Source organism: Pongo pygmaeus, chromosome 3 (genome assembly GCF_028885625.2).
Source record: "Pongo pygmaeus isolate AG05252 chromosome 3, NHGRI_mPonPyg2-v2.0_pri, whole genome shotgun sequence".
In the NCBI taxonomy this organism is placed as follows: domain Eukaryota; kingdom Metazoa; phylum Chordata; class Mammalia; order Primates; family Hominidae; genus Pongo; species Pongo pygmaeus.
Window position 1 is genome coordinate 8,336,770 of NC_072376.2, and position 24,901 is coordinate 8,361,670.

At 43.0% G+C, this 24,901-nt stretch overlaps 1 protein-coding gene and 1 long non-coding RNA gene across 8 annotated transcripts in view; one reads left to right on the forward strand and one right to left on the reverse strand.

Moving 5' to 3' along the window:
- LOC129034749 (uncharacterized) overlaps positions 1-12,937 on the reverse strand; it is a 36,353-nt gene extending 23,416 nt beyond the window's left edge. For 2 of the 5 annotated variants that reach the window (XR_008501996.2, XR_010126005.1), the window contains exons 1-2: positions 12,414-12,937; positions 10,104-10,273 (exon numbers count right to left, since the gene is read on the reverse strand). This is a non-coding gene — a long non-coding RNA (uncharacterized LOC129034749). Of the gene's footprint in view, positions 1-189; positions 1,185-2,424; positions 7,476-10,103; positions 10,274-12,413 lie in introns of those variants that run through there. The other 3 variants (XR_010126006.1, XR_010126003.1, XR_010126004.1) reach the window with 3 other exon arrangements.
- Positions 12,938-12,947: 10 nt separating this feature from the next.
- Positions 12,948-24,901, forward strand: part of STX18 (syntaxin 18) — a 123,072-nt gene continuing 111,118 nt past the window's right edge. The window contains exon 1 of one of the 3 annotated variants that reach the window (XM_054484360.2): positions 12,948-13,238. In XM_054484360.2, the coding sequence (XP_054340335.1) occupies positions 13,071-13,238 (168 nt within the window). In that variant the 5' untranslated portion in view covers positions 12,948-13,070. The remainder of the gene's footprint in view (positions 13,239-24,901) is intronic. The other 2 variants (XM_054484357.2, XM_054484364.2) reach the window with 2 other exon arrangements.

Consider the following 24,901-nt stretch of genomic DNA (forward strand, 5'->3'; position numbering starts at 1 on the left):
TCCATTAAAGGTCTTTTTTTTTCCTTTATAAATTACACAGCCTTGGGTATATCTTTATCAGCAGCAGGAGAACAGACTAATATACATGTACAACAACCCTGATGGATGCGTTTTAATCTTTTATTCGTAGATGAGGAAATAACCTTTAAAGAACTCATTACTAATAAGTGACTGGGATTTCAATCCAAGTTTGTCTCACACAGAACTGAGGCTCTTGCCACAATGCCAGGCTAAGAGGTGGTTCCTGCTCCACAGAGTCCCATCAAGACAGAGATAATGAAATGGCCAGAAATGGACCACAAGGAAAGCATCTCTCCAACTCTATTTCTGGAGTGCTGATCATCTCCTGTCCCTGCAGAGTAGCTTTTTAATTTCATGGTTTGAAGCTGCCATGAAAAAACAACAAACTCCATTCACATTTATGTTTAATTATAATTATGTCTGTACACACTTGTCTGTCCATTACTCCTTGACTTGCTCCAAGGCGGGGACTTCAGCTTTGTTTTTATATTTTCAGCACCTAGCACGTGCCACCTACTGAGTAGACACTGGGAATATGTTTAGAATATGACTCACTGACTGACTAGCTTAACGGATGAATGAATGAATGAAATATACACAAATCCACACATATTAGTTACTCCAATTCTCATATTCAGAAGTGCTTACAGATACATAGGGATCTCTTTGAATAAATGCTACTCTCCTTACTCCTACTCTTATCACAAAACTGTTTGGGGGACATTAAACAGTTGGAAGATAAAGATTCTAATCTCATTTTCCCCTGCAACTCAACATGTGATCTTGGACAAGTCATTTGTTTTCTCATCTGAAAAGTGAGGAAGTTTGGCCTGGATGATATTTAAGGCCTTTTCCAGTCCTAAATTTCCATAATTCGATAGCTGCCTACCTACCATAATCACACTTATCTAAATAATCACAAAAAACACTACTTCATGCTGGAGAAACAGTCATAATAAACTAAGCAAAACCAAATGCCCTTCAATATCCTGTTGTGAACTATAAAATGCCCCTTAAAATCACATTTTCCCCTTGAAACAGGATGTAGGAAAAATATTTTCCTATTAAATCCTTTTAAAGTGCAAGGGAAAGCATTTATTCTGTGATTTGCTGTCCAACTCAATAAAAAGTGGAGGATTCGGCCATCTTAGTCATGGAAGACACTGTCAAAAAAGCAAAGGTGGTGGAAATTCAAGTTAGAAATCAAGATGCCATGCCAACAAAACAATGCACATGTTCTCTGGGATTTCCAAGTGTGTATCAAGTGGTTTATTTCTGCCATTATGTTGGCGAAACCAGTAAATGGGTTTTTATGAGGTGCTTTATGAAACTCCTGGGGTGGAGGAAGTCAGCCCTGGGAAGAAGTTGCACCAAACTTCCCAACCTGGGGGCCAGGAGAAGGAGGGGAGAGAGAGGACTTGAACTTTGGTGACTGTTGATCACATTGTCGTGAGTTGACGCCTCTAAAACGGGGTGAGCAGAGTGGGATAAGTACCTTAAAAGAGGTAGAAAGGACTAGAAGATTTCAGAAGAACATTGCCTTGTGTTTGGATATTGGTGTGTCTCCTACTGGGTTAAATCCTCAAAGGCAAAAGGTTCTGTTTTCTTAATTTCTGTAGACCCTTGGAGTATTACCAGAGCAGGCCTACAAACATTGTTTGAGGAATGGAAAAGAGTAGGTGGATCTCTCTGTCTTCCAGGAAGACACAAAAGGGGTGTCTGCCCAGCTCATAATCACCCCATCTTTTTATTGGAGCTACCTCCTTGTGGTAGACTGAATAACAGCCCCCCAAAAATGTCCAAGTCCTAATCCCTGTATGTGTGTATGTATGTCACTTGGCAAGGGGCACTGAGGTTGCAGATGGAATTTGTGATGTTGACCAGCTAGCCTTCAGATAGGGGGCTTATCTTGGACTATCTGGGTGGGCCCAATGTCATGACAGGGGTCCTTAAATGTGGAAGAGGGAGGCAGGACAGTCAATGTCAGAGTGATGCGATCTGAGAAGATCTCCACCCATCATACCTGGCTTCGGAGAAGGAGGGTGGGGCCATGAACCAAAGAACGTGGGCAGCATCTAGGAGTTGGAGAAGGCAAATAAATGGATTCTCCCCCAGAGTCTCCAGAATGGAACACAGCCCTGCCAGCTCCTTGATTTTAGCCCAGTGAAACCCACATTAGACTTCTGACTTCTATAACTGTAGGATAACAAATTCGCATTGGTTAAGCCACAATGTGATCATTTGTTATAGCAGCAATAGAATATTAACATATCCCCTCCCCACAAATCCCCAGCCAGAGAGTGTATCCTGACAGTCACGTTGGACCCATATTACTCAGATGCTAAAGCCTAGCTGACTGGATCAGGGAAAGGTCTGTCTCAAACTGGGCCAGCTTGAGACTTGGGATTGATACATCAAGTTAGACCCTTTCTGTGACTGGGGGTGTATTTAGTGCATTTTCACACTGCTGATAAAGAAATACCCGAGACTAGGAAGAGAAAGAGGTTTAATTGGACTTACAGTTCCACATGGTTGGGGAGGCCTCAGAATCATGGCGGGAGGCGAAAGGCACTTCTTACATGGTGGCAGCAAGAGAAAACGAGGAAGAAGCAAAAGTGGAAACCCCTGATAAACCCATCAGATCTCGTGAGACTTATTCACTATCATGAGAATAGTGTAGGAAAGACCAGCCCCCATGATTCAATCACCTCCTCTTAGGTCCCTCACACAACATGTGGGAATTTTGGGAGATACAAGTTGAGATTTGAATGGGGACATAGCCAAACCATATCATTCTGCCCCTGGCCCCTCCAAATCTCATGTTCTCAAATTTCAAAACCAATCATGCCTTCCCAACAGTTCCTCAAAGCCTTAACACATTTCAGCATTAACACAAAAGTCCACAGTCCAAAGTCTCATCTAAGACAAGGCAAGTCCCTTCCACCTATGAGCCTGTAAAATCAAAAACAAGCTACTTACTTCCTGAATACAATGGGGATACAAGTATTGGGTAAATACAGCCATTCCAAATGGGAGAAATTGGCCAAAACAAAGGGGTTACAGGGCCCATGCAAGTCCGAAATCCAGCGGACAGTCAAATTTTAAAGCTCTAAAATGATGTCCTTTGACTCCAGGTCTCATATCGAAGTCACACCAATGCAAGAGGTGGGTTCCCACAGTCTTAGGCAGCTCTGCCCCTGTGGCTTTGCAGCTGCTTTCACGGGCTGGCATTGAGTGTCTGTGGCTTTTCCAGGTGCCTGGTGCAAGCTGTCGGTGGATCAATCATTCTGGGGGCTGGAGAATGGTGGCCCTATTCTCACAGCTCCACGAGGCAGTGCCCCAATAGGGACTCTGTGTGGGGACTCCAACCCCACATTTCCCTTCTGCACTGCCATAGCAGAGGTTCTCCATGAGGGCTGCCATCCTACAGAAAACTTTTGCCTGGGCATTCAGGCATTTCCATACATCTTCTGAAATCTAGGTGGAGGTTCCCAAACCTCACTTCTTGACTTCTGTGCACCCACAGGCTCAACACCACGTGGAAGCTGCCAAGGCTTGAGGCTTCGACCCTCTGAAGCCACAGCCTGAGCTATATGTTGGTCCCTTTCAGCCACGGCTCAGAGGCTGGGGTGCAGGCTACCAAGCCCTTAAGCTGCACAAAGCATGGGGATCCTGGGCCCAGCCCACAAAACCACTTTTTCTTCTTGGCCTCCAGGCCTGTGATGGGAGGGGCTGCCATGAAGGTCTCTGACATGGCCTGGAGACATTTTCCACATGATCTTGGGGATTAACATTGGGCTTCTCACTACTTATGCAAATTTCTGCAGCCAGCTTGAATTTCTCCCCAGAAAATGGGTTTTCTTTTCTATCACATAGTCAGGCTGCAAATTTTCTAAAGTTTTATGCTCTGCTTTTCTTATAAAACTGAATGCCTTTAACAGCACCTAAGTCACATCTTGAATGCTTTGCTGCTTAGAAATTTCTTCCACCAGATACCCTAAATCATCTCTCTCAAGTCCAAAGTTCCACAAATCTCCAGGGCAGTGGCAAAATGCCACCAGTCTCTTTGCTAAGACATAGCAAGAATCAACTTTGCTTAAATTCCCAGTGAGTTTCTCATCTCCATCTGAGACCACCTCAGCCTGGATTTTATTGTCCATATCACTATCAGCATTTTGGGCAAAGCCATTCAACAAATCTCTAGGGAGTTCCAAACTTTCCCACACTTTCCTGTCTTCTTCTGAGACCTTTAAACTGTTCCAGTCTCTGCCTGTTACCCAGTTCCAAAGTTGCTTCCAAATTTTCAGGTATCTTTTCAGTAATGCCCCACTCTATTGATCCCAATTTACTGTATTAGTCTGTCTTCACGCTGCTGATAAAGACATACCCAAGACTGGGAAGAAAAAGAGGTTTAATTGGACTTACAGTTCCACATGGCTGGGGAGGCCTCAGAATCATGGCGGGAGGTGAAAAGGACTTCTTACATGGCAGCAGCAAGAGAAAATGAGGAAGAAGCAAAAGTGGAAACCCCTAATAAACCCATCAGATCTCATGAGACTTATTCACTATCATGAGAATAGCACGGGAAAGACCAGCCCCCATGATTCAATTACCTCCTCCTAGGTCCCTCCCATAACATGTGGGAATTCTGGGAGATACAATTCAAGTTGAGATCTGAATGAGGACACAGCCAAACCATATCAACGGGTATCTCATATATTAATAAATGTAGGAGTTGAGTGGGGCTCGTGTTCAGCCGTAGGAACAGAGAAGCAGAGAAAACTGACTTGAGGAGATGATAATGACGATGAGGAAGAGAGAGGCAGAAAGAGAGAGTTCTGGCAGTGTTCTGGTTTTTAGCTTCCCTCTGAGGTAATGTATGAGTCTGCAGAAGACAGTCCTCAGCCAGGTCACTGCCTCCCACTGGCTCAGGTTAAAGGATGAAGGCAAAACAGCAAACGTCCCCAGCTGGTAGACTGCTTCAACCAACTGAAAAATGCAGACTGGCCAATGTTGCCCCAAAACCAGATGACTAAGGCTGCTTCCATGGAGAGGTGTGAAAAGGAAATCCCTACTCACAGAAATCAGGAGCGGTTAATAGGGTTTGTCTGCATTTTTTAGACAGAGGCTCAGAGAGGTGAAGTAACTTGCCCAGAGTCACACAGCTAGTGAGTAGGGCAGTTGAATTCAAACCCAAGTCTTTCCATTTCTGAATCTCAGGTTGTAGTGGTGTTGTGTTTTTGTTTCCTATTGGTCATCCTCTGTTAACTGCTTCCTGGACTTCTGTTTTAACTGGAAAGAACTCAGAGATCTGATAAATATACCTTAGGTATCCTATAAAAATTCCATGGGTATTACAATACTCCAGGCTACCATTGTCCAGAGAGGAAAAAAGTCAATGTGTGACATAGTTGAGGCTGGTCTAGGCTTACAGTGTGCAGAGGCCTACAGGCCAAAGACAGGATGGGGGTTACCAGGGCAGTGATGTCCCCTTCTCTCTTCTAACGGCTTTTGTTCGCTAGTGCCCACCTCTGAGTAGCTCTGGGAGTGGACACCAGTGACAATGGATGCTCAGCTGCCCTCTGGCCTCCATCTTTGCCTGTTGGCTGGGCTTGCGATTCCCACCCAAATTGTGACTCTTGGCTTCAAGGATATTTGTGGAGCCCAAAGACCATCCTGCATGGTCAGAGTAAAGGGATGCTGACAGGGTGGTCTTAATTCAGGGCGGTCTTAGTTCTGAGAGATCGCTGCCTCCAAAGCCAGACTCTTGGGCTGTGCCACACTGTGTGCACGTCACACTGAGCCCCCCTGCACTTGCTGGGCTTTGTATTCCTGAAGACTAACTTGGAGCAAGAGACAACTGTAGTCTTCTTGGGGGCTAGAAGGGAGGAGTGGGGGTCATCCCCAAGGCCATTGCTGATGGCAGGCAACACCACAAACTGAGAACCAGTTAGTTTTTAACCCTTGTGTCTCACCACACACACACACACACACACACACACCTTTGTCTTCCCATGTGAAAATCAACAAAAGGACATGTCTTCCTTAATTTCCTAAGTCAAGCTCCTCATGGTGATTGCCTGAAATATGACAGGCAGAAGTTCAAACCACAGGTAATGCCCCATCAACTTTGCTCTTTCTAACCTGACCTCTTGAAATTTAGTCACATGGACTCAGGATGATAAAAGAAGAATCCTTGACATCTTGGCACCTGTTTTGTCCCTGTGCTGACTCTCATTATCCAGTGGCTCCTAATCTTGAAGTTCTGGAGGCAACTTGTTCACTATCCCTGGGACTGACTTGGCTATGTGGGCAACTGTCCCCTTCCTCTCTCTGCACTTACTTGAGCTGCTCATAATAGAATGGGCTTCTTTTATTCATTTTTGAGACAGAGTCTTGCTTGTCACCCAGGGTGGAGTGCAGTAGCATGATCTCGGCTCAACTGCAACCTCTGCTTCCCAGGTTCAAGTGACATGCCTCAGCCTCCTAAGTAGCTGGGACTACAGGCGTGCATCACCATGCCCACCTGCTAATTTTTGTATTTTTAGTAGAGACGGGGTCTCACGATGTTGGCCAGACTGGTCTTGAATGCCTGACCTCTGGTGATCCACCCGCCTTGGCCTCCCAAAGTGCTGGGATTACAGGCGTGAGCCACTGCGCCTGGCTGAATGGTCTTTCTAGACTGAGAAGGGCAACTCTTTGGGTGCAGACACTCCAGATGCCACAGCCACTGCCAGAACTGTCACACAAGCTCTCCCCTATCTTTTGCATTCAAATAGCTCCTAAATAGAGAAGTTGGAAACAAGAGTTGGGTATGTCTACCTTCTCTGAGTCACACAGGGAGAGTGAAATATTTGTTGCATGGACACGCTTTCTGCTGCACATTTGATGAAAAGAGCCCATTTTGGTGTGCTTTTTGGCTAGATCCAGGTCATTCTGGCCTCTAGTTTTCCTTGTGGGACAGGGCGCCTGGTCAGTTGTGACTCTCCAAGCGGAGATCAAAGAAGAGATGGGGAAGGAAAGAAGAGCACCAGGCTAGGCAGCTGCAGGACTTATCAACCACAAGAAAGGTACAGACCCAGTGAAACTGAAGGTGGCTTACCTGCAGGGCTGAGAACCCAAACAGGGGCTGAGGGCCACACCCAGGAAGTAGAGAATAGGTAATGGAGGACGGATGGGCAGGGAAAAGAGTTAGGGCACACGTTAATTTCCTATGGTTGCAGTAACAAATGACCACAAGCTTTGTGATTTAACAGAAATCTGTTTCTTATAGTCCTGGAGGACAAAAGTCCAAAATCAAGATGTTGGCAGGGCCACGCTCCCTTCAGAGACTCTAGAGGAGAATTCTTCCTTGCTTCCTCCGGTTTCTGGTGGCCATCAGCATTCATGGGCCTGTGGCTGTATCTCTCCAGTATCTGCCTCTGTCTTCACATGGCCTTCCACTCTGTGTGTCTCTTTTAAAGATATTTGCTATTGGATTTAGGGGTCACCAGGATAATCCAAAATCATTTCTTCATTTCAAGGTCTTTAATTTAACTACATCTAGAAAGACTTCTTTTCCTAGTAAGGTCAGATTCATGGGTTCTAGGGATCAGGATGTGGACATATCTTTTGGGGGGCCAACATTTAGCTCATTACAGGATGGGAGGAGACAGAAAGTAGGATGAAACAAGCCAGTAGGCCAGGGCAATGGGCTCAGGTTCCAGAACAAGAATCAGGTAGGAATGAGGTGGTGGCAGCCCCTCCTTTAGGTACTCTCTGTGTATGAGTCCATTTTCACACTGCTATAAAAATACTACCTGAGACTGGGTAATTTATAAAGGAAAGAGGCTTAATTGACTCACACTTCTGCATGGCTGGGGAGGCCTCAGTAAACTTATAATCATGGCAGAAGGCAAAGGGGAAGCAGGCACCTTCTTCACACGGCAGCAGGAAAGAGAGAGTGAAGGGGGAAGAGCCCCTTATGAAACCATCAGATTTCATGAGAACTCACTCACTATCATGAGAACAGCATGGAGGAAACTGCCCCCATGATCCAATCACCTCCCACCAGGTCCCTCTCCTGACACATGGGGATACAATTCTGATCACAATTTGAGATGAGATTTGGGTGGAGTCACAGCCAAACCACATTACTTCAATGGGCGGTGGGGGGACAAAGGCCACACCTCAAAGGGCTGGACCACGACAGCCTCCTGTTGGCTTCCTGTCTTTCCCTCCCTTTTTTTTTGCACATCTGTTTCAAAGCTAAACTTCTGGGGGAGCTTCCGGAAGAAACCCACCTTGGGCCGAGTTCAGTGGCTCATGCCTGTAATTCCAGCACTTTGGGAGGCCGAGGTGGGTGGAGCACCTGAGGTCAGGAGTTCAAGGCCAGCCTGGCCAACATGGTGAAACCCCATCTCTACTAAAAATACACACCCCCCAAAAAATTAGCTGGGCATGGTGGAGGACGTCTGTGATCCTAGCTACTTGGGAGGCTGAAAAAGGAGAATTGCTTGAACCCAGGAGGTGGAGGTTGCAGTGAGCTGAGATCACGCCATTGTACTCTAGCCTGGGCAACAAGAGCAAAACTCCATCTCAAAAATAAAAAAATAAAAAAAAAAAGAAAGAAAGAAAGGAAAAAGAAAAAAAAAAACACCAAAAGAAATCCACCCTGAATTCTTTATCTAGGTTTCCTCTTGGGAACAAAAGTTTCTTCTTTGAGCTTCTCACCCCTAGAGTCAGGGTCCTTTCCAGAATCCCTGAGGGGGGAAAAATGGTTTTCAATGAATTTCATTCAGTTTACTTCCTAATGTGAAGGTATATGTTTTTGAAGGCCTTTCCTCTTGCGTTATAAATTCTATCCTGCCATGGTCACAGTCTTCCAAGGTTTCTGCCACTCTGACCCTGCCAGCCTGGTCTTTCCCATTGCTTAGGTTTGGGCACAACTGTTCTTTCCTCTCCATGCTTCATTCACTGAGGAATAATACTGTTATGACGGTCAGTGGAGAATACATCTAATATTCTTGTTTTGGTAGATACCTAGATATGGGTTGTCATCAGTCAGGACAGGCTAATTATGCTGCAGTTAACAAACACCCACAAATCTGTGGACAATTCTCAATCTTAGTACATGTCTGCGATGGTTAATATTGAGTGTCAACTTGATTGAAGGATGCAAAGTATTGTTCCTGGGTGTGTCTGTGAGGGTGTTGCCAAAGGAGATTAACGTTTGAGTCAGTGAACTGGGAAAGGCAGACCCACTCTCAATCTAGGTGGATACAATCTAATCAGCTGCCAGCATGGCCAGAAGAAAAGCAGGCAGAAGAACATGGAAAGACTAGACTGGCTTAGTCTTCTGGCCTACATCTTTCTCCTGTGCTGGATGCTTCCTGCCCTGAACATCAGACTCCAAGTTCTTCAGCTTTGGAACTTGGACTGTCTCTCCTTGCTCCTCAGCTTGCAGATGGCCTATTGTGGGACCTCACCTTGTGATCATGTGAGTCAATACTCCTTAATAAGCTCCCCTTTATATATACATCTATCCTATTAGTTCTGTCCCTCTAGAGAACTCTGACTAATACAATGTCCTTGGTTGGCTATGCTCCGTGTCATCTTTACTTAAGGACTCAGGCTGATGGAACATTGGAACATTAAGGGTTGTCACAGCAGAGGGAAAAGAGCACGGTGAATCATACATTAGCTCTTAAATTTGCTGCCCAGAAATGACACGTTGGTTTTCACTGGCAGCCTACATCTAGTCTCCTTGCATAGGTGTTGCTGCTGTAGTGAGCTATATTTAGGGGTGCCAATACAGTTGATCCTTGATGACTCCTCCACCCCTCACAGTTGGAAATTTGTGTATAACTTCTGACTCCCTAACATCTTAACTAATAATAGCCTACTGTTGACCAGAATCCTTATCAATAACATAAACACATTAACACATATTTTGTATGTCATATGTATTAGATACTGTATCCTTTCAATAAAGTAAGCTAGAGAAAAGAAAATGGTATTAAGAAAATCATAGGAAGAGAAAATATATTTACTATCCATTCAATGGAAGTGGATCATCATAAAGTAAAGGTCTTCATACTCACCATCATCACATCGAGTAGGCTGAGGAGCAGGAGGGGTTGGTCTTGCTGTCTTAGGGGTGGCAAAGGCAGAAGAAAGTCTGAGTATTAGTGGCCGCATGCAGTTCAAGCCTGTGTTGTTCAAGAGTCGACTGTGTATTTTTCAGAACAGTGTCTGGCCCACTGAATGTTTGCTGAATGCATAAAGAAAACAAAATTTGTGTACTACATCCAACTCGGCAGCTGTCTACTACCTCCAACAGGCCAGGCATGGTGGCACACACCTATAGTCCCAGATAGTCAGGAGGCTGAGCCGGGAGGATCGTTTGAGCCCTGGAGTTGCAGTAGTATACTCTCACAACATTTCTGCTCATCCTTTTAACCCACATCCCCTCTCAGCTTTATGGGGCTTAATATTAGTCAACTGTCAACTGAAGTCACTTTGCTCTTTGAAATTAAAGAGTAAACACAAAATGTAAAAAGCACAACCCCATATCCCATGGTCTGTGGAAAGTTCAGCAGCCTCCTCAAGATCTTTGTGACTTATTTAGGAATTTTATGTACTTGTGGTCACTTGTGGATTTACAGCCTGATGTTTTGAGCTCACTTGGGTCTTATATCCACCACAATCTTCTCTGCTCTTGCAAATCCAGACAGAAAACTTAGATCTTTGTCCCTACCCTTCTACCCAAAATATTCAACTGCACCAAACACACCGTTTACACAAGGCACCACTCACTGAAGGCTTGGTATAGTTCAGCCTCCCTCCCACTTAAAGATCCTTCCCAGTTACCTACTTTGTACTTTCCCGGCCCCTTCCCTGGGTTCTGGCTTCTCTTTTCTTCCCCGCAATTAAATCCTCCTCACTGTATTATGCAGGGCAATCTCTCTTTCCTTCTACTCTGCCCCAGGCTTAACTTTGCATGGCCAAAAACTGATTAATGTCTGGATTAAACAAAAGGCCATTTATGCAAGATAGAATCATTGGCAGAGATTTTGTAATTTCTTTCTCTTTTCCTCAGTAGGTGGAAGAAAGCTGTATGGAAACTTATTTTCCTTAAACTGCAAGAAGTGGCTACACTTTGGGTTTAAATAATCTTTTCCTGGCCGGGCGCGGTGGCTCACGCCTGTAATCCCAGCACTTTGGGAGGCTGAGGTGGGCGGATCACGAGGTCAGGAGATCGAGACCATCCTGGCTAACACGGTGAAACCCCATCTCTACTAAAAATACAAAAGAATTAGCCAGGCGTGGCGGTGGGCGCCTGTAGTCCCAGCTACTCGGGAGGCTGAGGCAGGAGAATGGCGTGAACCTGGTAGGCGGAGCTTGCAGTGAGCCGAGATCGCGCCACTGCACTCCAGCCTGGGAGACGGAGCAAGACTCCGCCTCAAAGAAAAAAAAAATCTTTTCCTTCCTCCTTTCTGGTAAATATATACTTTCTTGACATCTATTTCTGATAAACTTTATTTCTTTAACACAGTGGTTCTCAAACTTTTGGTCCCAACTCTTTTGCACACTTAAAAGTTATTAAGGGCGCTAAACAATTTTTGTTTATATTGACATTATCGACATTTACTATATGAGAAATCAAAACAAAAACTTTTGATGTTTTTGAAAGTCTGTTTTTGGAGTCTGGCTTAATAGAAAACAGCTGTTCTGCATTTATTCCGTTACAATATCATAGTCTCTAGCAAACTCAACTGTATGCAACTCATGAGAAAATCAGAGTGAAAAGGCAAATAACATCTTAGTATTGTGAAAATTTTATCTTGATGACCATTAAAACCCTGTTTTAATATATATTCTACTTGTGCATCCTCTTTATGAAAAAAGAAATCTCGAAGAAATCAATGAGATTTTGAATTAAAACTGAACCATAGGCCAGGCACGGTTGCACGTGCCTATAGTCCCAGCTACTCAGGAGGCTGAGCCTGGGAGGATCGTTTGAGCCCTGGCGTTCCAGTCTGTAGTGAGCTAGGATGGCGCCTCTGAATAGCCACTGCAATCCAGCCTGGGCAACATAGTAGACCCCCGTCTCAAAAAACAACACAAAACAGAACATGAACCTAAAATGCAGAAGAAACTCATTGATTGAGTTGTCAATTTTAATAGCTATGGCTCAAGACGGTACAATTAAAAACTATGTATGAAGGATGAACAGAATCCAGCGGCATTAGGGCCACTCTTTCACCTTTGTCTCCATCTAAAGTTCCTAGTCATCTTTCAAATCTCTGCACAGGTGACGCCTTTTCTCTAGAGCCTCTTCCTTTACCACAAATAAGAGTGATTATAATAATAACATTATTAACGATTACTACCGTTTATTGGCCACTTACTAGGAGCCAAGCAACATCAAAACACAGCACGCGTCAGCTCACTTAATTTTCACAGTAAACTCCGAGGAGGATGCTGGCTTCACTTTACAAAGAGGTGACTGAAGGTTGGAGAAGAAAAGCCTCTGGCCTCTAGCTCTGTGCCTTGCACACCTGCTCTGTCTCAGCATTTATTGCACCCCGAGGGTCACCGTCCACGTGCCTCTATCCTGCTCAAGGTGAGTCCTTGCAAAGGTCAAGGGTGGCTCGCCTCCACGTCCCCCGCAACCAAACCGCCCGGTCTCAGTGAGGGAGCCACCAGAAGGGAAGGAGCCTCCCAGCTTCCCGGTCCTCACGCTCCCGGAGCCCACACGCCCCAAACAGGCACAGGAGAGCTCGCTGAGCTCTCTCCGCAGCTAAACCCTCCAAGCTTTGCTGGGAGAAACCGGTGCCCGACAGCGCTTCGCGAGGTTCCTCTTCCGCCAGGTGCGCCGGCTGAGGCCGGAACCTTTTTCCTCCCACCGCGGTAGCAGGGCGCAGGCCGGAACCTTTCTTCTCGCGTCGCCGTTGCCTGGGGGAGGCGTGCGAGGCAGGACCAGTCCTCCAGCGGCCGGGTTCGCGCCGCGGTCGCCGGCTGCTTACGTGGGCGGGCCCAGTGTGCGGCTGCGGGTGCGGGTCGCTATGGCGGTGGACATCACGCTGCTATTCCGGGCCAGCGTCAAGACCGTGAAGACGCGGAACAAGGCGCTGGGAGTGGCGGTGGGTGGCGGGGTCGATGGCAGCCGGGATGAGCTGTTCCGCCGGAGCCCCCGGCCCAAGGGCGACTTCTCCAGCCGGGCACGCGAAGTGGTGAGCTGGTTGCTATGGAAACGGCGGGTTGAGGAGGGGGCAGTCCTGCGACAGGGACCCCGGGCCCCAAACCAGACCCCGTCCCGTAAGCATTGTGTGAAGGGGGTGGCCCTAAGGGGGACGGGAGAGTTGGCCTCAGAGACCCTACAGCTTTTTGGGGAAGGAACAGCCTTATTTTGAGGAAGGGAGATGCATATTGGGGAACAAATTTCTCCTGCGGCGGCGGGGGTTGGGGAACCAGAAAGGAGATCCTCAGAAATCTCTATCTGGAAAGTGCATGGGCGGCTTTGTGAGGTCATGGGTTCGCCGTCACCACAGACTTGCACTCAGGGGAAACCTCCTGACAGTACTTCGCTTCCTGTTGCAGCACTGACCACACCATATTTGCCTGTTCTATTTACTTGTCTGCCTCCCACCCCCGGTTGAGATTAAAAACCGTATTCAGCCGAACTCTTTCTTCCCTTTGTCTCTGCAATAAGTAGGACTCAGTTCCTCTTGAGACGGGTTTAGCGTAATCTTTCGCAAACAGTGTTACAGTCACCTCAGCTACTTTCTGTTCCCTGATCAGAGCAGGTGTCCCTTCATCTCCCTGGGAACAGGAACCTTTTCCTTAAGGGCAGGGACAGTGTTGTTTTCATCTCAGAATGCATGACTCATAGTATTGCTTAGTAAATGTTTGTTGAATGAGTGAATGAACAAATGGCTGTCTTTCCCATTAAACAGAAAACTCCATAAGGGGAGAGCTATTTGTCTTGTTTCCTTTTGTGTTCGTGACACCAAGGAAGTATCTAGGTTTTGTGGGGCCTAAAGCTTATATAGTTCTGTCTGCCCTCTTCAAGAAATAAAAATCACCAAGAAAGATTCAGAGCTTTGGAAGATTGAAGAGAGGGACCCTAAAGCTTAAGCCTCATTAATTTCACAGTAAGTCCTACTCTGCTTGGCATACACTTGGCACCGTATAGACACTCAGATATTTTTGAATGAATGTATGCATGCATGCATGCATTAATGACAGTTAGCAGAGGATACTTAAACATTAGAAAGGGGATTGGACCAGATGAATACACTCACCCTATTGATGACCCTCTATGAAGCACCTACTTTCTGACCAGCCTCGTGTTAGAGTAATATGATGTAAAAGCAGTGGTGGAGTAGACGGACATAGACATAAAACAAGTGCCATAAAGCCTTGCAAGTGTTGTGTAGGGCACAAAGAGAATGTGGTCAGTTCTACCTGAGGATCAGAAAAGGCTTTATAGAGGCGATGATGCCTAAAACAAATCTTGAAAGAGGATTAGTTGGTTCAGTGCAGAAGGACATCTCAGGCTAAGAGAATAGTATGCGCTAAGCTGTGGAGGTAGGTAACAGTCTGACATAAGTTGGTTCAATAAACATTTGAGTGAGACTGGAATGTGGGACTCTCATAAAAATTGGACGGGGAGATCTTAAAGGGCTTTGTATATCATTGCAGAGTTTGAATTTTGTCCTGTAGACGGTCAGATGTTATATGGTAGAGAAAGCACCAGAGAAGGAGCCAAGAGACCAGGTTGTTGTCTGAACCCTGAAACTATTAGCTATATGATTTCATTAAGCCAGTTTTAAGACCTCAGTTTATTTACCTGTAAATGGTCCTTTTTTTCTCCTCCTCCTTTTAAAAAACTACCTTGGTCCTCTATATATAACAAATTAAAGTGGGAGCTTCCTAGGTTGAAATAAGAGGAAGAGAAACAGGACACTCTCCCTCCCAGTTTGGCCCAAGCACTTCCTGAGGTTCCTTTTGTAGAACTGTGGTATGAATATCACAGTATTGGCTTTTTAAGGGTCCCTTCTAACTCTGAAACCACTGATTTATTAACACTGTGCTAATTTTGAGTCCTGCTCAGGGAAAGGGGGGATTTGGGAATGGTAGAGACAAGAGGCACAGTTGGGTTGGCAAGCCCTTTAAAGGGAGAGCCCTGTGATCACTTCCACCTCTCCCTGAGTGGTGAAAATGTGTTTTAGACTTTTGAGTTAATGGGCCGCAGGGACAGTAACAGTCCCGTAGGATGCTGAGTTCCCTGTCACTGGAAGTAATTGAACAGAGTAATGACTGCTTTTCAGAGATGTTTGAGAAAAGCTTTGTGCATATGTCACAGGGTTGGACTGCATGACGATGAAACTTCCAATTCTGCTATGTATCGATGTGAGTAGGTGTCACATCACCTTAAGTGAGTACATGGGCTGTGTTGTTCAGGGACACTGTCCCCCTGACGTAGAGGAAACATACATTCTTTTAAGCAATTTTGATTTTGTGTTGTCATTGCTTTGTGTATTATCTCCTGTTCTTGCAACCGTTCCCCACTCCCCATCTTCTCTTATGGGAAGTTTAACTAGAAGAGCTAGTGATGGATGTTCTGTGCTTTTACTACAATTAGATGTGTCAAAAATTTAGCTGTTATTTTGTTTGGCCTGGATTCCTTATACAGAAAAGTCTGGTAAATACCAGAAGCACATATTCTAATTCAGGTTTAGCCCTGATTGTCAGACTTAATGAAATGTAATAAGTTATAGTATGCCTTTTGGTAAGTGCCTTCTTGAAGCATTTGCTGTTGCTTCTAGGATGCGTTTTATCTGGTTCAATTTCTATTCTTCCATTCCATTCCTCAAATATATGCCTGATGCCAGATTTCCTTCTCACTGAATTGTTGTAGAGGTTATATTAAGTTGAATAAAATTGCATTGACACTAAATCTTCCTCCCCTACCTTCCAACAATAGGCTGATTGCTTCTGCATCATTCTTTTAAACATTTAACTTTTATGCTCAATTTTACTAAATTTATATATACTCAAATGCATGTCTACCCATTAAATTACAAATGGAGAGTAACGACTTTTCAGATTATTTGGGGGAGGAACTTATATTATTCAAACAACTCCAAATAATAATGAATATGCCACTCTGCAATGGGAATTTGATTAGTTAACTCATTTGAAGTGTGGGACTAGTGAGGATGGTGGGATTGGAAAGAGACCTGGGCCTTGGGTTCAAATCTCGCTTCTGCTACTTAGAAATGGGTGAACTTGGGCAACTCTGACTCTCATTTTCCATTTCTATAAAGTGGACATGATAATACCCTACTTAACTCACAAGCTAAGTAGGGTAGCTTCTGAGTTACCCTACTTACATAGTCTATATGTATGTATTTTAAGAAACCAGACTGATTATTATTGTTCCCCTAAACTACCTCTCCCCTCCTCATGTAGGCCATTTAGACATATTTTCTTTAGTGGCACCAAGCTATATTTTCCAAACCACTTAGTTTTCTTGCACTTTCATTCCTTGCTTTAGTTAAGTGCTTGAGGAATGAGTGAAAATCCTGAGCAGGTACTGATGAATCAGCGGTGGTGCGGAAGTACTGTCTGCATTTGTAAAAGACGGTCACATTTCTTTGCCAAGGTGAAACTCTTTCAGTGATGGCAGATGTGTGACAGATATGCAGCTGTTACTTTCTTTTCTTCCTTGTGATCATGGAAGCCAATGCTAATTTCTTAGTGGATCCCTATAGCTCAGAATCCTTTGCAACATTGTACCCCAGGAGCCATTACCTGTTATTAGGGTTGACATTCATGTTGAAATCTACTTGACATATAGTAACAGTAGAATCTGTATGCTTAAAGCAGACCCATGTTTGTTTGTTTGTTTGTGGTTTTTTTTCTTTCACTCAAAAGGACCTTGTGTTCATTTTGTTAATAGATAAGAAAACTAACACCCAAATAAATGAAATTACTTGCCCAAAATCATAGCAGTTGAGGTCATAGGACAGAGCCATAAGTAGAAGCCAGGTCCTTTGACCTGGTTTAATGCTGCTTTCCCCCTGCCCACTACATCCTCCTATAATTTTTAAACCAGAATTTCTTTGGTTTCTGAATGGCAGTGAATTTCTTCTTCTTGAGTTAATTCTGAATACTGAATACTGAATGGAAAGACTTGGGGCAGAAAGACTTGGATTTGGATGTGTCTTATCTGTTATATGAACTTGGGGAAGCCACTTAATTTCAGTTACCTTATGGCTAAAATAGAGTGAGTAATGGCAACCTTATAAAGTTGTTAGATGAAATAAGAAAAGGTATGCAGGTGCCTACATGAGTCCGAGTTCTTTTCGTTGCACGTAATAGTAACCTAATGTAAATTAACCTGAACAAAGTGGGAATGCCTTAGCTCATATAACTGGAAAATCCAGGGATAGAGCTTCTTTCTCTAGCTCTTATCCATAAAGCCCAGGAAGGAAATCTAGTTGGTTCTGCTTGATCCTTTCCTCTCTCTTATAGTAGTCATTATGGCCAGAGGAATGTTTCTTTAATTGGTCAGGTCTATGTCCACCTCAATCTGTGGTTAATAGGTGGCTTGGATACTATGTAGCCCCCACCAGAATCATGGAAAAGGCAGTGCCCTGTCTGGGAATAGGGAGTAAGGAATGTTGGACAAGCAAAAGCAACAAAAACATCCCTCACAGTGCCTGGGACAGTGCCTGATGTGCCTTCACCTTGCCTGCCTGGCTGTCTTCAACTCTGTGGGGAATGAGAAACTAGAAAATGCAGGAGTTTATAATGACAGGTTCTGGGGTGAGGATAGGCCTAGAGACACCTCATAGTGGCAGCTCTTCTGTTCTCTTACTGACTTATAAAGGTTACAGGAGCCAGGGGGGGCTACCACACAGGTAACCAAGAAACCGGTAAGCACCGAACTGCTGTGCAGAGGCAGCAGGGGCTACTGAAGAGCACCACACAGGAAAGCAGGAACCCATGTTCTAGCTGCAGGTCTGCCAGTAAGTGGGCTGCTTATGTGATTTCTCTGGGCCTCAGTTTCCACATTAGTACAACTGAAAGCTTCAATTAGATAACTGCAGAGATTTCTTGTAGAATAAGGACATTTTGATTCTAAATAAGGTAATAATGATCCTGAATTGCTGGGAACTCTATTTTCAGATTAGGCATGCAGATGAGATTTTGTTCTTGATAATACATTCTTTTGTGGAAGCTAAACTTCATTTTTTCTTTACTTATTTTTAGGAATTGATTATCTTGAATCTTTGGCTGAAATTCAGAGTTCTTGGAGTGGCCCAAAGCCAGATGATCTGGTCCTGCTACCTCTCTGGCCTCACCTCCTCTCCCCCTCCTTTTGCTCACTCTACTCCAGCTATTCTGGCCTCTTTCATTTTCTCACATGCATCAGGCACATTTCCCCCTTAGAACCTTTGCATCCCTCTACGTGGAACACTTTTCTCCTGGATTCCATATGGCTTGATCTCTCAGTTCCTCAGGTCTCTGGTTAAATGTTGCCTCCGTGAGGCCTTCCTTGAATGCCCTGCGTAAAGTGGCATCCTTTTTCTGTCCCTTCCCCTAGCATATCATATATCCATTTATTTGTTGTTTGTCTACTAGAATATATGTTTTCTGAAAATGAAGAACTTTGTGTTGTTAGCACTGAATCTGTAGCTTCTAGAACAGTGTAGGGATGCAGGTGCTTAATACATACTTCTTGTATTAATGAATAACTGTTAATCTGCTATGTCTCTCTCAGTTTTTGGGCTAGGTGATCTCTGTCCAAGGCTCATTGCAGTTCTAAAGCTCTGTGATCCTCACATGATTCTTGAATATTACATGATGCACATTTCTACTTAGTCCAGTATTAAGAGTAAACATTCAGTAAATAGTAGCTTTTATTTTATTACTAAGATTCAGTTCCTCCCTCAACACGTTTACACTCTAGTGGAAAAGCAGACACAGGTAGCACAACAACTCAGGTATGAGTAACAACTGTAATTTTTTTAGCATTGATTCCCCATGTCCTCCTTGATTTCCTTTTCTGAGGCAGTGTTGACTTTCTGTGCCAGTGTTGGGACCCAAAGGTTGAGCTGGGACCACCTGGATTATAAATTTTACCCAAGGGTTGAGTATAATCATAGTTAGGAGATTTCAGTTGAGGAAGCATGATTCAAAGAAGCAGTATCATGCAACAGGTACAGTGAGTCCATGAGAGGCAGGAAGGACAGGAGATAGGGCCAAACCATACAGAAGTAGGATCGGGAAACAATGGAGGTTTAGAACGCAAGCTGCGAACAGAGCATGAGTGTGGTGAATCATATAGATTTCTTTTTAAATATGGCAGGAACCTTTTAGCTAATGAAATAAGGAGCAGCTTTGGTAAAAGCTGGAGTGAGAGGTTTGGGGAGAGAGGTTCATTCGCCAGCCTACTACCCTTCTGTTACTTTCCCCCTCTCCTTGAGGAACCCCTAGGAACCAACCAGAGGGCCCAGAGACACACAGTTTAAAAACCACTGCTTTAATGCTCTCCAGGGCCTCTTTTAGCTTCATGATGCTATGTTTTTATGCATTGCAGTAACCGAGTGTGTACTGTAAGGAGAGCTCAGCACTGCAGTTTTCATGAGATTGTGAGTCCTTTGTGTGGATTACACTTCTGAATTTTGCCCAAGACTTAGGAGGACTGTAAGTTTTGAAATGTATTTATTCAATAATTGATTTATACCATCATCCAATAAACACTGAACATCTGGTGTGTCAGGCATTGTGGGGCCATAAAAAAACTATGAGGCATATGAACCTGTTCTTTGAAAATGTAGATAAAGGATACCTAAATCTCTTTAGGGGAGAATCAGTGGAAACCTCAAAGTGATCATCAAACTTGGCATTTATGGAGAAAAACCATTCCACCAGACGTAGGTAGAAGGGATGGGTGTGAGCAAAGGCAGTGGCGCACAACAGTAGGGCAGTTTTGGGCCAGAGGCAAGACTGGTGTAACTAGAGCCCTTTTCTGGAGGAGGCCCGGGTGAGGGTCAGAGTGTCAGGGGATGAGGTTGTACTGAAGTGGGTTAGAGCAGGGGTCCATAAACTGGCCCACAGGCCAAATCCGGCCCGCTGCCTATTTTTGTAAATAAAGTTTTATTGGAATATGTCATTTTCATTTGTTGAAATATAGGCCAAGGATGCTTTCATGCTGTAGCAGCAGAGCGATAGCCTGCAAAGGCCTGCAAAACTTAAAATATTTACTGTCTGACCCTTTAGAGAAAAAGTTTGCCAACTCTTAGATGAGAGCGTTGTTAGCAATGCTGAGGAGTTTGTACTTTATGCTCTGGGCTATGCGGCAGAGGCATGAAAGGATCATGTTTGAATTTTAAACTAATCCGCAGTGTTCATGATGGGTTTGGAATGTAACAAGACTGACATGGAGAGCTAAGTAGGATGCTGTTGCAGTAATTCAGGTGAAACTGAGGAGCCGGTGACAGTAGGGTTAGATGGGAGAAAAATAGATGAAGTAGGTATTTAGTATTTAGTAGGTAGACTCAACAAACTTAGTAAAACTTAGTAACTAATTAGTGGAAATAGAAAGAGGAGGAGGTAGAATAATTCCCAGCTTTCTGGTTGAAAAGTTAAATGGTAGAAGATTACAATAACAGCATTTTCAGGGTTAGAGTTGGGTGCCAGTTATTCATGCCTTCTTCTTAATTCTAAATAGTAGAGAATAGATCCAAGGAGCCCAGTGGACACTGGAGTTTCATTAAGACAGCATGTGGTGGATAACTCCCCAGCAGCAATACTTACTGATAAACCTGGATTGGAGAACATAGCTGGAACTCAATGGGGTCCTTCAGCTTTGCCACATTTAGACCTTGGAGACATTTGAGTACAAAATAGATACCCAATGCATATGTACCTATGCCCAGCCAGTTGCATGGAGATTGAGACCTGTCTCAGCAATACGGCCATCACTAGGCTGGGCCTTATGGTGGCGAGAAGTACAAGGAGGTAGAAACTTAGGATGGCCCGTGTGGATGTCAGGTTCTCTCCTGTTATTCTCAGCTGCTTTCTTTATTCCTGAATGAAACTCATCTTGGGGGTAATGATTATATCACATGTTGTAGAAGCATGATTCTCAGGGATAGTTGATTCATTTTCTCCTTCATTCCATGAAGAATCTGGAGTATGTCAAAGAGTTCCCTCTTTCCTCACTTTTGAGTTGGCAGTTGACCAATTATTATGTGTCTCACCTACTAGGGTAGGGCTGCAGAAACACGTCTTCTCAGTGTGACATTTTTAGTGAATTCTTCCCATCAGGGGCTGGCTTCATTTTGGAGGCCCAAGAACCAGATTTTTCTACATATTGAGGCTAGAACCATCTGTCAGGGCAAATATCAGCCAAGCTCACGTCAACTTGTGTGTAAGTCAGAATACCAGTTAATTTGTTGTAAGCACTGTAACTAATGTGCAGAAGGATACGGATTTTGGAAACTCAATCATTTTTGAGCTTCTGCTATAGGTCAGGAACTCGGTTAAGGACTTTATGTGCCCAATCTCATTTAATTTTTCTCTTTTTCAGGGGATAGAAATATATTATTGAGTGATTTTATAATATTGATTGTATTATGAATAATGTGGTTGTTGAATTCATGTGAACTTGATGTTTGAGGTCTCTTACTACGTGGAAATCCACATGGACTCCCTCTGGTGGGTAAAGTATCAGTGAAGTCTACACATGTTAATTACGGCTTATGGTATGAAAACCATTTTATGTTTAAAGCGTGTTACATTTAATATTGACTTAAAAAGAGGCACCTTCAAAACTCCTCTAAAAGAAAGTGAATAAACCAGAGGAATAAAAGTGTGATATATTGAATGAACCCAGTAACTCAGATATGGAAAGCTTGCAGCACAGTTGAAATTTTAAACCCGGTAATACTTTTTTCTTTCTTACAGACTTTCAGATCCTCAAAGTCTAGGAATACTAAAGTTTGCCAGCTTCTACTTATCACCATCTAACATATGTCTGTGTGTCAAAATGTTCTTATCATGGAATTTGTAAGCTGTATTTAACCAAGAGAGAGACACTTTCCATTTCACAATATTGTAACATTTCTATCTAATTTATAGTCAAATGATAAGAAAACTGGTGAAATGAACACTTGCCTTTTCTTGGACATTTTCTCCAGCAGTGAATTCTATAGTCGTAGCAGAAGTAACAGGCTACAGCATATCTTAACTCAGAGGAATTGAAAAAGGAATTAAAAAGTGTGCGTTTTGAATTGTAAATACTTTTGGCCTTTGCCAATAACTTACTGTGTGATCTTGGAGAACTCACCTAACCTCTCTGGGTGTCACTCTTCAGATTTTTTTAATGAGAGGTTTTGACTAGATAATCCATAAGGACCTTTTCAATGAGATGGTTGCATGACTCAGTACTCTTTTTCTGAAAGTCCCAGGATGTATTTTTAAATACTTTTTGCAGTGATAACTGCCCATTACCTTGTGATATTTTCCCTGAGTCTCTGAAAGAGTGAGGTTTTTTTTTTGTTTTGTTTTGTTTTTTTCAAAGTTAGCATTTTTGGTGTGTTTTCACAAATGTATTTGATTTAAAAGTGGTTATATAATTTTATAATGGACTTTTATTAGCAGGGCACATTTTTGAAGTTGACTATTTTAAAATCTGATTATAAAATTAGTAAGTGCTCATTAAACAGAATAAAGAAGAAAATAGTTCACATTTAGTACCAGTGTCAGGAAATAGCCATAGTTAAAATTCTGGTGTTTAACTTTCCAGACATTTTTTCTGTTAAATAAAATCAGGATTTTTCTACAATACAGTTATGTAATCCCTCTCCATATGCCCTCCCCTCTTCCTTGGGGGAGTAGAGAGGGGTTACATAACAGTATTGTAGAAAACAATGTATTTTGGAAATTTTTAAATATCAGTATATATTGCTCTTACCACCAGTTTATCTGGCTGCATAGCTATTAAAAATAGTAATAAATAATTGATTTATCTGAACCCCTGTTGAAAGCTATTTAGGCTGCTTCTAGTTTATTAGTATTTTAAGCAAACAGTATATTTTTACCAAGTTTGTTTCAAATTTATCATAGCCTCTTAAAAAGACAAAAAATATAGTTTGTTTTTTGTTTAATCTTTTCTCAAATGTAAAAAATTGAATGTCCTAGTATTGATAAAAGGAAAATTATTGCTATATTATTTGAAAGTATTAAATGTTTTAGAACTTATTATCAGTTCTGGATGAGTATAGAAAAAGGCATGTAATTAGAGGCAGACTACTTAGGAAAGCTTTGACCTGGGAGCAGATCCTTGAAGAGCAAGTCAAATGGATGGATGGTGAACATGAGCCTGGTGTGCTCAGTGACAGTAAGGAAACCAGCGTAACAAGGCCAATGGGGGCTTCTTACTCAGCAATGTGAAACGGGGAGGTGCTATGGCCTGATTACAGAGGCCTCGAGAGCCATTGTATAACATTAGTGGGCAAACGTCAATGGCGATCCTATATCTAATTAATAACTATTTAGAATATAATGAAACATTTATAGTAGCAACAAAAAGAGTTTCTAGTAATAACCTTAAAAAGAAATGTAAATGACCTAGTTGAAGCAAACTGCAAAATTTTGTAGACAGATACAGAAGATTTGGATAAATAGAAACACGTATTGTATACCTGGAAGTGAAGAAAAAGTGTTGTCAACACATCAGTTATTACTTTAATGCTCGCTTTGGCAGCACATATACTAAAACATTTTAACACCAAAAAATAATATATGCATATATGAATTTTTTCGTGAAACCTATTAGTCCAGGGTGTGTGTGTGTGTGTGTGTGTGTGTGTGTAAATTTTATCCATGCTAAAAGACGTGTTGTAAATCAGTAAGAAAAGGAAGATTTATTCAGTGATTGGAGATAATTGGTTAGCACTTCGGGAAAAAAATAAATTTTTAGTTCCTTGTTTCATACATACATTAAAATAAATTTCTAGATGGACTAAAGATTTAACTGTAAAAACAAAACTGAAGAAATGAAGATGAATGTTGACATACTTTGTAGAAGTGGGAAGTCTCTGAGTTTTAAAAGTTTGGCCGGGTATGGTGGCTCATGCCTGTAATCCCAGTACTTTGGGAGGCTGAGGTGGGTGGATCGCTTGAGCTTAGGAATTCAAGACCAGCCTGGGCAACATGGCAAAATCTCATCGCTATAAAAAAATACAAAAATTAGCCTGCCGCTTTGGCACACACCTGTAATCTCAGCTACCCGGGAGGCTGAGGTGGGAGGATTGCTTGAACCCGGGAAGCAGAGGTTGCAGTGATCCAAGATTGTGCTATTGCACTCCAGCTAGGAAAAACAAAACAAAGCAAAACAAAACAAAGTTTGCAGCAGCGGTGTTTCTTTTCTTTTCTTTTTTTCACAAAGCCTTAGAAATGTTCACAGAACAGCAGCAGCCTTAATAATACAATAATAATGATTTTGATGATGATGGTGATGGCAGCTGTCACAAGTACCTTACATAGAGACACTACAGCATTATTCCCAAGTATAGAGAAATTGTTAGGTAAATGTGACATACTGAAGAGTATGTCATGACATGAGAATTATATATTATTATATATAATTAATATATGCTTATGTTATTAAGTTAGCTTAAAAAATAACTACCCAAACCAATTACAATTAAAACTATGTATGCAAACCCAAAAAACTCTAGGCATGGAAATGACTGGAAGGGAACTCACAAAAATGTTAACCATGGCTTTTTCTGAGTGATGGGACTTGGGTGATTTATTTTTCTGCTTCTATCATCCAGAATTTCTTTAACGAGCACATTTACTTTTGAAATGA